The sequence below is a fragment of the Solanum lycopersicum genome, chromosome 8 (genome assembly GCF_036512215.1).
Source record: "Solanum lycopersicum chromosome 8, SLM_r2.1".
In the NCBI taxonomy this organism is placed as follows: Eukaryota; Viridiplantae; Streptophyta; class Magnoliopsida; order Solanales; family Solanaceae; genus Solanum; species Solanum lycopersicum.
Genome location: NC_090807.1, coordinates 58,437,686 through 58,455,233, shown reverse-complemented (window position 1 = coordinate 58,455,233; position 17,548 = coordinate 58,437,686). Strand labels below are relative to the sequence as shown.

Here is a 17,548-nt window from a genome sequence, read left to right as displayed (position 1 = left end):
ATAGCAAATTATACAGTTTTATGTTTGCTATGGAGCGCAATTATACAAAGTTTGCTATAGCATACAAATATAAATTTTTTGTTTGCTATATGTGAAAGTTGCCCTTCGATTAATTATGAATATGAAGAAAATTATATAAAGAGCGCTATTATTAAATAATTTCTATCATATGCATAGACTTCAATTAGAGTTTTTATACGATACAAAATGCTAAATAAAAAAATAAAAAGTAAAAAACATAAGCCCCCAATAAACGTCCCAATATTTTTGATACGTAGTATACAAATTCACGTCAAATTTACTAAAAATCTCAAAACTATTAAATTGTGAATCTATTTTAATACTTAAATTTATATATTAAAATTTTGTAAATAGATTTTAAATTAAAATTCTGAATGGATGTCATCTTTATGAGTCACTGCACCAAGTAAGGGCGTTCAAAATCAAACCTAACTCGATTCATAAAAATAATTATTAATCTGTAGATAGTGTGTTGTCAGTCTTATAACAATTTCAATTACATCTTAGGATTATCTTTTATCGAGTTATCGATTTTTTATACTTGAATTTTTTTGAAGGGGTTAAACAATAATTCAACAATAAATTACAATTATACTTCGATATATAAAATCTTTCACTTACGGTTTAGTTTAAATGTTTAATATATTTAAATTTTCACTATTTCAAACTCTTAGTTATTCAATAAGATGTAAGTTTACGTAAGTTTGCAATATAATTATTAATTCGTCCGCATGGCTTATTCGATTTGTCAATTTGTTGTTGAGTGATTTTCATTAGAAAAAAAATGTTAATCTTAACTGAATCAATAATCTAGTTCAATAAATCACAATTTTAATATTTTTATAATTATTTGTCATATTTACAAATTGATAATCATTAAGTTAATATGATAAACTTTATAAAATCGACCATCAAAGTATGAGTTGTTCTTTCTTTAACTAGAGATCTCTAATTCAAGTTTTTTGAATATGAAAAAAATCATGATAAGGAGAGCTACCCCGAATGAAAAAAATCATGATAAGGAGAGCAAATTTGGGTTAATCAGATTTCAAATTATGCCATCAAACTTTCAGAAAAGGCTCATTTATACCATCAGTTAAAAAATTGGCTCATTTATCCCATTACCGTTAAAGAAAAGGTTCATTCATTTTTTAACGATGGTTTTGCAAAATCATTTTTGACACGTGGTCAATTATAATTCAGTCATATCATCAATATTTTTAATTAAAAAAAATCATAATTCTGAATAAATTGAATCAATTTTTTATCTAAATAAATTGATGATGCGACCGAAATATAATTGGTCATGTCATCAATTTTTTGATTAAGAAAAATCAAAATTCTAAGTCTTTTCCCAAAATAAAATAAAGAAGAGAAGTTTGTAATTAAGAAGAAAGAATGGGGATAAAATGGGAATAACACGGAGTAGGAAACAAGGAAGCACACGTGCAAAGTGGAGCCCCCGAAGTAGACCCGTTTCCCTATTCGGAGTTAAGGTACGGAGAATATCTCAGCCGTCGATTACTGAATGTCAGAGGGGAGAATCTTCTTTTTACAACCGTTAGATCTTATAGAGATTTGTGTCCAAATTCGGACACGTGTCCCTAATATAGAAATAAAAGGCCTGTTTTATTGGGCCCACAAAGGAAAAGGACAAAAGCAAAAGGTGAATTGTACCTAAAAGTTAATGAAAGTCCAAAAAAGTGAAATGATGAGTAGCATTGGACATTATAGCCTTTAACTTTGGTTTAATTAGAGTCATAAATAATTCTTCCTTCCTATATTTTTATGTTTTACATTATTAAGATGGAGTTTAATTAAGGATCTATAGGTAAAATTTATATAGTTATGATTTATAGTTACATGTTAGAAAAACGAAAGAGACAAGTAAAATTATATTTGAGAAAGCTGAGTTAGAAGAGAAAAAATGAATACACATATAATTGTATCTGTTATATTAGATTGTATCTTGAATATAGTTAATTGTATTAGTAAGTATAATTGTATCAATTTGCATAAATGAATATCAATTATCAAGTGTATTTATTCTTTGTATTTAGCGTGTATCAACCATTATGTTATTTGTAACAATATAATATGTTAAGATGAGGAGCACAATGAATTTTGCTTCTTCTTTTTTTCTCAATTGAACAAAGCTCCTACACTTCAATGGTATTGCCCATACGATTGAATTTTCAAGGACTCCTAATTATCTACCAAATTTGATATCATATTGTAAAATCCTAATATAGACACCCATAGAGAGGGTAAAGGGGTGAGAGGAATAGGGACAACGAGGCGAGACAGAGAGGAAAGAGGTAAGCGAGAGAGGTGGATGAGAGGAGGGAGGTGAACGAGAGTTTGAGAGAGGCAGATTGTTATTAAAGTCTAAATGTGATTCTGACATATAATTCTTTTAAATTATAATTATATACAGTAAACACATAACACAAATTTACCTTACTCTGTAATTTTCTTTTTGTTTTGAAATATTTATCGATTCGTAAAATTAGTTAATTATTTTAAACATAAATTATATTTTAAAAACTAAGAATTGGTTAATTATTTTTTTAAAAAAATGTAATGGAAAATTGTGACAATTAAATGGGTATCAAAGCTATTTGGAACTAAAGTAGGAACTTCCAAATATGCACCGAAAGTTTATACCAAGTCAATATATGTATGTGATGTGTTTAATTAATAGTTTATTTAATTCAATCATAATTAATTTATATATACTTTATTTTATTAAATCGTGTATTATATCGATTTAATGTAAATATTCAATGCGAATAAGTTTTTTACGTTATTTTTTTTCTTTTTCTTTTTTCTTAAGGAAATGATTATAAGTCTAGTCCTATTACTCTCATTTTGTGCCCTTTCTTTATACTTTTTCCCTACTTCCTTTTACACTTTATTCATTTTTATTTCATTGAACATGTGATTTTTAAATGATGAAAATCATTTTGTGCCTTCTCTTGCTCCTTATTCCTTTTGCACTTGACCCCCTTTTTAGTCCATTTAACATGTGATTTCCTTAATGGAAAATATGTACACCTTTATTTTACATAAAAAAAAAAAAATCCTCCGATTTTAAACAAGAATTATATTCTTTTGTATCTCAATTTATTTAATGATTTTTTAAAAACTAGTTCATGTGAAAATTAATTATGTACGATTTAATTATTTATGTACTTTTTATTTATTTATGTCTTTAAATTAGGCTTTGTAAAAATAGAATTCATCGATAATCGAACTGATAAAAGTGTTATTGGTTTGTTGTTATTGGGGCATTGGGTTTATGGGTTTTTAATGGTTTTATTAAAAAAAGTTATTGGGTTATCGATTAGGCATTGCTTTTTCATATTTGGTTATTGCGTAAATGGATAATCCATTAAGACTATTTACTACTTTTACTTGTACATAAATATTATATATTAATTTCAATATCTTACTAGTTACTATATTTGTCCTTTAAGTTTCAATTTACATTTCACAATGACTTTGAGTTCATAATTTCACATTATACAAAACGTTAAAATCTAAAGTAAGAAAGTTATTATTTTTAATTTTTCTTTGTGTTACACTTCTATAGTTCTTTTCATGTTTCTTATTATTGTTTCTATTTTACGAGCATTTATAAAGTTATGTTATTGTATTTTCGCATCAGGTTTATTAGAAAAGTCATGTATTTTCTTATTGGTTAAGTCAAAAATCGAACGGTTAAGGACCAAAACCGATAAATGAAAAAATAAAATTTTATCGTATTGATTTAACATATTTAAAATCAATAAATCGAACCAATAATACATAAAATCGAATTAAACCGATCGATGCACACCCCTACTTCAATTTGCAAACTAAATATCATACTAATTTTATAAATGTAGTCCTATATAGCTATCTAACAAACATACATTACTTATGCAGGATTTAACATATGACTTCTAGAGCTTCATTACATGTTGACTAACCTCCACACTGAGGATTCGGTCAATAAAAAGGATGATTTTATCTTTTGAAAAGGAAAATAGTTTTTCTTTCTGGCCGACTGATTTTTTGACTTTATAATTAAGAAAAAATGTGTCATATTAGAGGTGAACGACTAGAGATGTCCTGTAGTCACTATGAAAGGCTAATCCATGTAATTCACATCTTAATCAATCATCAAATAGGACACTAAGCTTAGTTAAAGACTTAGAGATATATGCTTTAAGATCGTAAATTCAAATCCAGAAGGCTTCATTAGCTTATTTTTTTATGTCTTTTTTTACCTTCCACCGTCTTTGTCAACAATAAAATTAATTTAAAATATTTTATGAAGCTTAATAAATAATACATTGTTTAGTGATTATTAGGTGCTCTGAATAAAAATATATATAATACTTGAGTTATTTTGAATAATTTTTTTAAGAAAAAAACCATGAAATTTTACTCTAACGTGATTGTAATTTTTTTTGTTGTTGGCCGGTATATTTTTACAAAAATTCCCAAAAGAAAAAAAAAAGTAACACTTAGGTGTATATATATTAATAAAATGGTAGGTAAAAAAAAGTTTAGATTATGTTGAGTCCTTTAATGGGGATATTATATTATAATTTACTATATTATATGTAACGGCGTCGAATCGCGATTTTTTGTCGGTTAATGGGAACACCGTCTCTACAGTGAAGTAAATACTCCGCAAAGAATCCCTTTTATTATTTTTAAGTTCAATAAATAAAAAAGTTTAAAGCAAAAACAAGTTCATTAACCCTTTTGCCAAAAAAATAAACTCTATTTTAAACCTTCACCACTCCTTTGACCAATTTACCCCTACCTCCATCTTTTTTATTTTATTATAATAGAAGAATTTTGATCGAATTGCATATCGATTGATTCGATTTGGTTCTAAAGTTTATTGGTTCGACTTATCAGTTATTGATTTGTACATATACTAAATTGTTGAAGAACTATTATGATATTGGCTTATTATTGATTTATCGATTATTGATTGTTGTTGGTTTAGTTATTGGTTAGCTGTTAAAATTTGACACATAAAAATATCATTTATAAATAAGGTGACAAACCACATAAATCATGCAAATAAGTTGAAAGATTACATCTTATTGAAAAACAAACACTGTTATAGTATAAAATAAACGAGAGTTTGAGACAACAAAAAGTAAAAGTACAAAACTATACTCTAAGTCAAGGATTTTATACATGTACCAAATATTATAAATATAATTATTTAATTTACTCTCTTCGATTTATCGGTTAATCAGTTAAGGAAAAAAACTCAAATTGTTAAAATCGATAACGAAAAACTAAAAAAAAATCAAAATTGTTACTGAAATCGCTAAACCAATAAGGCATTACCAATAAACCAATATTTTTTTCGGTTTGAGATTTCTTTTCGATTTTGAACATTAGCTTTAGTCCAAAATTATAATTATATTTCAAAAAGGATTAATACCCAAGTATCCCCTCAACCTATACCCGAAATCTCAGAGACACACTTATACTATACTAAGGTTCTATTACCCTCTTGAACTTATTTTATTAATAATTTTCTACCTCTTTTAGTTTTACGTGGCACTATCTTGTGGGTCCAACGCTGGTTGACTTTTTTTCAAGTTAGTGTCACGTAGGCTGAAAAGGGGTAAAAAATTACTTTTAAAATAAGTTCAGGGGGTAATAGAACCTTAGTATAGTATAAGTGTGTCTCTGGAATTTCAGGCATAGGTTGAGGGGATACTTGTGCATTTTCCCGTTCAAAAACTATATAATATGCACAAATTATAGTTTAAACTCGTTAACTTTAAAAATCTAAAATCTTGAATCTCTAAATTTCAAATCTTGATTTTATTTTTTAAAATTCTTTTTCTAGATATATATTCAAATTCAAATATCTAAATCTTAGTAGCTCACGCCCACTTAGAGCAGATGGAGATTCTCGAAGGACGGAAAAAAGCGACACTCGACACATCTTTCTATTCAGATGATATTTAAATTCAAATATTTTGACCTAAATAAAAACACATGAAAGTCCATGAACAAAAAGTGATATAAATTTTCCCTCTGTCCACTATTGCTTCACGTTTCGGTTAATGAGAGTCAATTTAATTAGTTTTTATGATTAAGTTAAATTAGATAAATTCATTATAATTTTATATTTTGATATTTGAAAATTATATAAAAGATACGATAAATATTAATCCTTCTCATATTAATATTATAAAAAAAATATTTTAATATATTAATCAAAATTTATATAATTTGATTCTAAAAAAATATAACGTGACAAGTAAAAAGTGACAATGACGTAAAGAATATATGCTTAAAATACTTGTTGCTTTTGGAAGAAGATTATGTCCATTTAAATATATTTTTACTTCTAAACACAATTTGAGGAAGATCCCTAAATTGTCGCAAAATAAAATCTACTTAAATTGTAATGCAAAAGAGTCAAATGTTGGATTAAAAAGATTTGGTGCACTCACGAGAAAAAGTTACTGCTTTTAATTTAAAGAAAGTTAAAAAGAGAATTTAATCGTGTTCAAATTACTTTTTGACAGTGTGAGAAGAATAAAATAGATGAATTAGACACGAATTTAAAATTTAAGTTTTATGAGTTAATTTTTTATATTTTTATACTAAATACGTTTTATTTTTGAAATTATGAATTCATAATTTAATATTTACTCAAATTTAAAAAGAAAAATTACTTTTATATTTATGTTCCATATAAAAAATACTAGTTTGAATGTGATGAAGGTTGTTAGGTAAAGGAGAAAATGGTTAAATTACTTGTTGTAATCTCCATTTTCATTTTTTATGCTACTAATATTTTGTGATTCTTATATATGAAAATTAAATCATAGTAACGGGGTTATCGTAGTATCATGGTATGCACTCTCTTTCGGCAAATATAATTGTGTAAATATTTTTAAGAAAGCGCTATTGAAAAAACTTTAAAATTTAACGTAAATGTCAGTTTTTTTTCGTATTATAGGTCTTAAAAATGTCATTCAACTTGACTGACTAAACTTAGATACACACATTCTACCACATGACATAGCAAGTTGTCTCAAATTCTTATAGGAGTATAAAATTCTTAATAAAAATCGATAGAAGTGTTATTAACACCTTTAAATTTAGCGAAAATTGAGAGGTGTATTTTCACTCATGTTGCAGATCGAGGATGTATTTAAATTTAGTTTATCAAGGAAAGAAATATTCTTAAGACTGTCAATAATTGAAGAATGAAACCTATAATTCGCTCCGAATTTAGAATTATTTTCGATATTTCTCTTCATTTATAAATCAGTTTGATGATTTTGCAATTCAGAACTGCCTAATTAAATTGATTTAAGCTCTTTACCAACAAAATTAAACACTAATAATTGGGCTTGATGATCAGATACATATTGAGCTTAATTAGTTGCATTTTGTGCGTGACCCACAGACAGATTAATTAAGCAAATCTATATAATTAAAACTAAGATTCTATATTTAAGCACAATAATAAGGTAGATACTAATTATGATCATAAAAATAATAAATGGTGAATGTGCACATGACCATTTGCCACGTGATGAACAATTGATGAGATTACTGTATAAACTCCAATTATATTGACAATTTGATGAGATTTAATTAAAATAATTGCGACCGGCATAATAATGTCAAGTTTAACATATTATATTTATATATTATAATAAATATACAAACAAAACATGCTTTGACAATTGTGTTTCCTAGGTAGGTTGCACATCTTCTAAATTTACGTAATCTTATATACGATTTTATTATATTTATTTAATTTGGTCTTAAGGAAGAAAAAAAACAGTTACTTTAATTAATTTTAAATAAAATAAATGGGAGCCACTCTTGTCCTTTAGCTTTTTCTTTGTTTTCTATTAGTTTTTAGGGAAAAAGCTCAAATTTGTCATCGAATTTTTAGAAAAAATTTATTTATGTCATGAGTTAAAAATTTAATTTATATATGCTATTATCATTAACGAAAGGTTTATTCATGCCATTATTTTTTAATGGTAATTTTACAAAATTATTTTTGACACGTGGTCAATTATAATTCGGCTACGTCATCAATTTTTTAATTAAAAAAATCATAATTCTGGAAAAAAAAATTGAACCAATTTTTAAATATTTTTTATTAAATAAATTGATGACATGGTCAAATTATAATTGGCCACGTCATCAATTTTTTTCAATAAAAAAAATCAATATTTTGAATAAAAATTGATTTTTTTATTATTTAAAAAATTGATGACGTGACCGAATTATAATTGGCCACGTGTCAAAAATGATTTTGCAAAATCACCGTTAAAATATAATGGCATGAATGAGCCCTTTTTTTAACGATAATAGCATAAATGAACCAAATTTTTAACTGATGACTTAAATGAGCCCTTTCTGAAAGTTCAATGGCATATTTGAGCCTTTTCCCTAGCTTTTATTATGATTATAAAGTTTATTTAAGAGAAAAAATGTTTTTCTAAGTTTTTTTTTTTATATTTTTAGTTTGAACTTAAGGTTTGTCCCATCAGCCATCAAGATTCTTATATTTTCTTTATTTAGGTAAAGACTTTGATTTAAATTGATGCGTCTCATTTTAGTCATGTTATGTATTATGATTTATGACACATTAAATTATTCATTTAAATGAAAATGGGAGATATAAAAATAATCACAAACGATTATGTTTTCGTGGTTTCTTCTTCGAAAAAGGTTGTCTATATATAATTAATTAATATAGAAACTACTCTAAGTGACCGGCCTGTTTGACAATGTCAAGGAACATATATAAAAATAACATTAACACTTACAATACTATATTAAATATATAAATGTGTTTTAATATGTGCTTGACAATGACTATTAAGACAAAAACCACAAAATTGATTTTTGGAATTTACTAAAATGGAAAAACAGAAATCCAATTTATATTTTTTCTAAAAGTTACATTTATTGAGGAAAAAATCAAGTTTAAATTTTATATAATTTTTTTACGCAAGTATACGTATAACATGATTTTATTCGTAATAATAAAGTAATATATTTATTTAGAATCGATATAGGGTTCCTGAAATAATATTTGGCATTATATATAGAGTGTATATATATTGATTGCATCTTAATAATTAATTAGATGTTCTTAAAACTCACATTAGTTAATTTAATCTATACGTACGTCTACTAATTTAGCTTCTCCATGAGAATATTTCTTGATAAATGAAAAATAAATACATCCAATGCAGATTCTTTTTTGTTTTTTTACGTACAAGTTGATCGAAATTGAGATGCAACATCTTGGTAGTAGATAAATATGTCTATTTCAGTCGTAAATGGATCGATAATCTAAATATAATGAGTTTAATTATTTTGATTTTTTTTTCGAATTCTTATCCTCGAGTTTAATGTATTTTTAAAAGTTTTAAGCTCATATATATCATTTGTTATTATTGTTGGTAAAATTTTACGAATAAAATTTATATTTGACATAGAAAATATTAAGTTCAGATAAACATAGTTGCGGTAAGATTGGATCTCTCGAGCAACATGTCTTATGCTGTCACAATGTTTGATAAATTAAATTGTTGTATATAATTCCAAAGTTGTCTCAATCACCATGAATTGCAAGGCCATTTTCACAATTATTACTTATATTATAAACCAACGTATAAATCCAAGAGATAGATCGAGTAAGAATTGATTTTTGTATAATTAATTTTTGAGAAATTGTATTTTTTTATTTCACGTATGTATTTGACATTGATTTGTGTATTTTGACCTATTATTTGTACACAATTAAGCAATATTTGAAGTTTGATTCGATAGTGATATGATATTTTATTACATCGGTTATGGGAGATTTGCACCAAGTAAAACTATTTCAGCCATATGCAAATTCGAAATATAAATTTATCATGGATTCAATTCGAAAGATATTATTATTGATTATGCATATATTTATATTACATATTAGTTACGAGTTCAAATGCATCTATAATCAAAGATGAATATACGCCCTTGATCTCATGCTGCTATTTTTTTAAATGCTTTTTAACTAAATTTATAAAAGTAAATTTCTCTTAAATAATTTACGGGATATAACTTTGAATTTAATAAATTATGTGTCGCTTGATTTTACAAACAATTTTAAATTCTTATAATTAGAGCATGTTGAGTATGTACAGCATGATCAATTGACATATACTTTATACATCACTTTGATAAATCATGATATCTAACACATAATTATTGGACATGTTAAACAAAACACATTTTGCAAAATGATCTGTACAATTCAACCAACATATATTCAACAACTTAAATTGGTCAAGTACAATTCAATAAAGTCCGATATATTTTAAATTGATCGCTTTATACATACTAAAAATTATTTTACAATATACCATTTTTATCGAATAATAATAGTTCCTCCTAGATCCACACCAACCTAAACGTAGATCATCCATCTTTATTTTTAATCTAATTTTACAAGTTATAAATAACCACATCAATCATTACAAATTAGAATCGACTTACAATTGACTACATATGAATCAACCACCTAACAACATAATATTATTCTCGTATCAAGCGATTATTTCTGATATTATTTTTATACATATATTTTTTACCATCCATGTTTCATATGACACAAAACAAATAAGCTAGAGATATTCAAACATTAGACTTGTTTGCTCATGTCATATTTTGACGTTAATGAAATAAAATAAAATAAACTATTTTTTTTTTCAAATAAATTAAATTATATTTTTCAAAAGTAACGGTCATCAAAAAAGAGTTCTATCTTGTACCTTGTTCAGGGAGCCACCGAAAGGTGACATAGTTCTTTAATTTATTTATTCACAATTTTTTTTAATAATATTATAAGTAAATAAAATAAAATAGAAAAATAAATTACAAAGGGGGACCCTATAAAGGTATTTAAATTTGTCGTATAGTGATGAATCATCATCACTTCCAAACAAAAAATAATAGTAACTGAAACTCTGAAAAAAGGTTGCCCTTTTCAAAATCTATAATGATTTTCTTTTTCTTTTTTTATAATGATTTTTGTTTTTAATAGAGACACCAAATTACGAAAACTCACATGCAATTGAATAAAGTACTACTCACTATGTACTACCAAGAATAATTTTTGGTACTAGATATACTTGAGTACCACTACTTTATTTTATTTATATTTTATAGGAGAAAAAAATTAGTCAGTAAATTTAATTAGAATAATATTTTTTATAATATTTTATTGTTTTAAATATTTTTAATTTTAAAATATCTTAATTAAAAATTAAAAAAATTATTTATATTAAAATAAAAAAACTATAATTTTAAAAATTTTCTGATTATTTAACACTATCGTGAAAAACGCAAAACTCTCACCAGGCAAAACTCCCACCATTTTATTTCAAAAGATAATATATATATAGAGAGAAAATGGTGTTAAAAAGAAGGTATTGCCTTTGTGTTTATTTAGTTCGGCCATTCGGATTTACTAGATGTAAATTTAAATTAATTGTAAAAGTGAATAACGAATACTAAATAATAATTTACACAAATAAACTTTTTTGTGGTGTCTTTTAAATTTTGATTTTTTGCTTGTATAAATTTGTTAAAATAAATTCAGCACTATAATTGAGTATATCATCTTGCAATAATTTTTGAAATTTAGTGATGGTTTCTGACGATGATACGTGTGTATTTAATGAAATACAAACGTTATATAATGATAAACAAGTGAATGTAAGTTAATTATATTTTCACAATTTCATTCGGATAGATATATTTTATATGCTGAATATAATTATTTACTTATTAGAAACATGAACACTATTTTACTATATTTTGAAATTAATCTCTCTCCATATTTTGTAATTAAATGAAATATTTCTACTTTTAGTAAATTAAAACACACACACGAAAAAAAACGTTATATGCGTTTTTTCCCATTTTTAATAGTTAATAGGCCGAAAAGTTAAATATTGTCGTTGTTATCTAAAATATGGCGAGCTCAGTGAGGATGTGACAATAACAAATGATTTAGTTAAAGAATGATTTATAAAAAATAATTTATTAAAATTTCTTTTATATTTTCATCAATATTGTTTTTGTATAAATCAATTGATGTCAAATAGCCTCTCTAACATGGATCAAATTTCCTTGGACACTTTATTTTTATTTTTAAAAATTGAGATTAATGCAGAATTTTATAAATTTCATCAATTGATAATTCATTAAAATATTGAAAAAGAAAATAAATAAACAATCAATATATGGCATTGTGTTGTGGTCAAGTTTGTGAAATTCTTTTTGTTGGACTTGTAATATTAGGTAAAATGAACTTTGAGTTTTGCTGAAGACATAAATGGTGTGATATGAAGTAATAATATTTTAAAATATTTTATATGATTAGTTCTTTTTAGAAAATATTGTTTTGGAAAATAAGTGAGATCATATTTATTTTTTTATTTCGTAAATAAAAAATTATTATTTTAAAATATACAAATTCAACCTTAAGGTCGACCCCTGCCTTTCACCTTTCAGTTTTTTGACAATATTGACCAAATATAATTATAATTGATGTTTTATTTTTTTTTAATCCTTTTATCCCTCAAAATTATTAAGAATGAATTTGGTGGATATATTGAAAAAACTTGTTGTACATGGAGCTATATTTCTATCAATTTCAAAAATAATATATTTGATGATATAAATATGTTTTACGCTATAAATATAATTTAATATAAACAGTTGCAAATTGATTATCTTTTACGTTACTAATTTACTTTTTTATGAGCAATTATAAATAGTATTAAAATATATTGATTTATAGTCTCAACCCATACATATCCTAGTTAATTATATTATATTATTTTCACTTAATTTATTTTATCATTATTTAATTATAATTGTAATGCAATCAGTATAATATTTAGATAGCTTGTTTTCAAGTTTTATATATATATATATATATTAATTTTGTGTATGATATTAAAATTGAAGTTGATTATTTTTAATTTTTGGTGCATATAGCTTTAATCGAAAGAAAATATTTTTTATTAAAGATTTTTTTTTACTCGTAACTTTAATCAAAAGAAAATATTTCTTACAATTATTTTTTTTACTCGTGACTCAAACTTAAGATCTTCAATTTAAAAAGGAATAGTTATATCCATTGCATCCCATGAATGATTGTTTTTAACTTAACTTATCATTACGAATGTCTTGATATTAATCAAAGACTACAATTAATTTGATATATTTTCTTTTAAAATATTTTTACTATTAAATATTTTGAATAACTTGTTTCTAATCAAATAAATCATTACTGACAACCACAATTAATTTGATTTATTTTTCTAGAATTCTTCAATGTTTTAATATTTGAATAATTTGTTCTAGTCCAATGAATCATATTATTCTAAAAAGTATCAATTATTATAATCATTAAATAATTTATTTTCAATCAAATAAATCATAAGTGTCTTGATATTAATAAAAAAAATATGAGTAATTAATTTAAAATATTTTAAAAATATTCCAATCATAACTATAATCTTCAAATAACTTGTTGTCAACCAAACGAACTATAAATGTCTTGATAAAGCAAAAACTACAATTAATTTGACATTTTTTTTTAAAGATATACAAATAATTATACAAGTTCTTCTAAAATATCTCGATTATCATAAAACGTTCAAATAATTTGTTCAAAACCAAATAAATCATAAATATCTTAAAGTTTATACTATATTTACTGACATATTCTTTTAAAATATTTCGATCATATAAAATTAGAATAATTTGTTCTTAACCAAACAAATCATAAATGTCTTAATATTAATCATAGACTAAGATTAATTTGACATTTTTTTATAAGAAAATATCACGATAATATTAATTTTTGAATAAATTATTTCTAACCAAATAATTTATAAATGTCTAGATATTAATCCAAGACGATAATTAATTTGACAAGCTCTTTTAAAATATCTTTTATCTCCAAAATAAATGAAAAATAAATTTGATCAAGAATTGTTCATTAAACCTTATCAATTGATCATGATTAAATAATATAATTATTTATGATTAAATAATTAGTTTGTTTATATAAAACATTTGATGTATTTATTGCTCTAGTAATAATAATTTAATATAAACACCCATTTTGAAATAATTTCTTACCAATTAATACTTGCTTATCTCTCATGTTACTACTTCTACTTTTTTAATGGACCATCTTAATGGCTTAATTATTATTTTTTTCCAAAAAATAAAAAATTTCAAATAAAAGTCAAACAAAAATTATCTACATCATTTATTATTCATTGTATTTATACATACATGTATTTTGTGTATTTTCTACACAGAGAGAGAAACTGAAAGAGTATTTGAGAAGCTCTCACTATTTACTGATTTTGATGCAAATTGTGAGAGAAAGAGAAAGAAAAAGATGTACTGAAGAAGCCACACACACACACTACTGTGAGAGATAAAAGGGAAAGAGTTTTCCTCTTTGCATTTATACTCTTTTCTCTCATAAACTAAATTCTTTGAAGCTTCTGGAACTAATCTACCAGGTGGTTTTCTCTCTTTGTGAATCCCCTTTTGAAAAAAAATTGAAAATCCATCAAGAAAATGAAACCCCTTCTTTGATTTTTGATTTTTTCATTGATTCTTGTGTGATGTATGACCTAAAGTTGAAATCTTGAAAATGGGGTTTATGTGGGTTTAATCATTTTTCTTGGAGATAGATGTCAATGGTGGTTTTTGTAAAAAAATAAAAAAAAATTCAAACTTTTTGTTCTGGCCCTAACCTACATTGGCAGGTCTTTCTCTTGTTGACTCTTGGTGTTCATTGATTTTGACTAGTTTTTGTTATTTCTAACTATTTATTTTCTTGAGAAAAAGGTTTCTCTTTAACAATCTAGGTATGTTTTATGGATTTTTGAATTGTTTTTTTGTGCCTTTTTTCATCTGCCTTCTCTAATCCCTTTAAAAATGCAAGCTTTGATGTAGTTGTTCTTTAGATGTTTTGATGGATTTCTCATTTGGGGTTTTTCTTTTCTTTTTATAAATTTTACATTCTTGATGATTTATTTTACTAAAGCAGAGAATATTGGATCTTGATGCAGGTGTTGGTGGACTTTTAGGGCTGAGGGTTTAAGGATAATGTTGAAGAAGAGGACCAGATCACACCAGAAAGTTCAAACAATGGGGCATTTGATGTCTGATGGTATCTCAGATTCTTATTTTCAACCTGATGTTTTTGTTAGGAAACATAAAAATAACTCCTTTTTCAATGTTCCTGGTGTGTTTGTTGGGTTTAATCCTAAGGGTTCAGAATCTGACTCAGTGAGAAGTCCTACTTCTCCACTGGATTTTAGGGTCTTTTCAAATTTGGGAAACCCCTTTAGGTCATCAACTAGTGAAGGGGCTGGGGCTAACAAGACATGGGGTTGTACTAAAGTAGGCCTTGGCATTGTAGATTCTCTTGATGATGAAATGAAACATTCGGGGAAAGTTTTTCGATCATCCGATAGTAAAAATATTCTTTTTGGCACACAAATGAGGATCAAAGCACATGATTTTCAGAGCTGTGTTGATGATTCTCTTGAGGAACCTAAGTCACTCCCTAAGAATATCTCGATTTTTCCTCATACTTTGTCCAAAAGCTCCAATCTTCGAAAGGGAAGTTCTGATGTTGTCTTTGGAATTGGAGATGCCCTGTCGGAGCATGAGTACTCGAGAAATTTTCGTTCTTGTTCTCTGGACTCTGGAAGGTCTAGCTCACGGTTCGCAAGCTTGGCGAACCGTACTGTGGCTGTTGGTTCTGAAAATGCAATAAATCCAGTGGTTTCACAAACTAAATGTGTTAGAGGTTGCTCAAAGCTGGGCAACCCTGCAGGTGGTGCGAAATTGAGTCCTATACCAACACCTGTTGGCTCTAACACCAGCTTAGTTGGTTCTATTTCAGCGAGTGACATACAACTTTCTGAGGACTATACCTGTGTGAGAACCCGTGGACCCAATGCCAAAGTAACTCATATCTTTTGTGACTGCATTTTAGAATGTCACAACAATGAGTTGCCCAATTTTTGTAAGAATGCTAATGAGAAAACCGTGCTGCCTGAGGTGACGGACAGCTCAGAGGTCCTCACTTCATTTCCTTCAAGCGATTTTTTGCGCTTCTGTTCCTCTTGCAAGAAGAAGCTGGACGGAAAAGATATTTACATGTACAGGTCTGTTCAATATTCACCGCAATTCTAACAGTTCTAATGACTTGATGAACTTCGTAGTGAAAATTTGTATTGTGTTTTGCAGAGGTGAGAAAGCTTTTTGCAGCTTGGATTGTCGTTCTGAGGCAATTTTAATTGATGAGGAGATGGAGAAAGTCAATAATGATTCTGAAAGCTCTATTAAGCCAAACAGCCGTGATGAAGTTTTTGACACCGGCTTGTTCATTGCTACATAGGATGCCGGAATCGCACTGCTGTAGCTACTAAGCCCATGATTGATGAAACCGCCACCTCACTGGTTAACAACTAGACACCCTGATCATCTGTTTACTAAGAGCTGTTTTTTTGTGCATCTTTGTGCAGCCATGGATGATCAGATCATGTATTGCTGCTACCTGTGTGAACTATCTTTCCTTTCTCATGGTCCTAGTGGTTAATAGTCGCAAACTGCAAATTTTGTTTTATATAGTTCTGAATTTGTTTATGTAATAGTTGAGTATAATCTCCAAAAAAAAAAAAAAGAAGGATAAGAAACTTAACTAGAAGGGTTGTAGCCCATCCTTGTGGCTCCCCAATTTTTGGTTTCTCACCAAGCTAATATTACCTGTTAAAGTTTGACAAAAATACAAATGTTTTATGGCTACATACATTACTTATGTTATGTATGAATAAAAATGTTTTGCAATTGCTCATTCTTGTCTCGTTGTTTACTGTTAATAGGATCTGTTTGTTTTCAGCTTATGTAAGTTTGTTAGTCATAACATGCTTTCTTGATTGTGATTCAGACTTCACCGATGCTAGTTAATGTCGATTTGGTCTTTTAAGTCCGGTGAAGATGGCGTAGCTTCTTGAGTTTTCTGTTTTTGTTGTTCTTGGAAAACCCCTCAACCAGTTGCCTCCATGATCCTAGCTCATTTTTTTGATCCTCAACTTGTCATCTTTTTCTTGGATGTACTTGATAGTTGATAGACATCTAGGGATCTTGTTGTTCTTTTAAAATTTGTATGTCAGTAGAATAACTCTAGTTTGTTTTGTATTTGAGATGGGCTTACACAGAGCAACATTGATAGTGATGATTCATGTAGCGGATCCTAACTTGTTTGGGATTGAGTAGATCCGTTCTATTTCTTCAGATTTGAAATACACCAGCTCTGCTTCTATTTGGGACGTGGTAAACGTTCTATCTGTTATACTAGCAGAGATGTCTTATTCCTTTTACTCTTAAGATTAGCAATACACCAGTTCTGCTTCTG

The 17,548-nt window shown here is 26.7% G+C and overlaps 1 protein-coding gene across 1 annotated transcript; it reads left to right on the top strand.

Moving 5' to 3' along the window:
• Positions 1-14,417: 14,417 nt before the first annotated feature.
• LOC101254717 (FCS-Like Zinc finger 10-like) lies at positions 14,418-16,987 on the top strand. The gene is made up of 3 exons (XM_004245200.5): positions 14,418-14,636; positions 15,192-16,298; positions 16,381-16,987. The coding sequence occupies exons 2-3, from the start codon at positions 15,229-15,231 to the stop codon at positions 16,529-16,531; spliced, it is 1,221 nt and encodes a 406-aa protein (XP_004245248.1). The 5' UTR covers positions 14,418-14,636; positions 15,192-15,228; the 3' UTR covers positions 16,532-16,987.
• Positions 16,988-17,548: the final 561 nt, after the last annotated feature.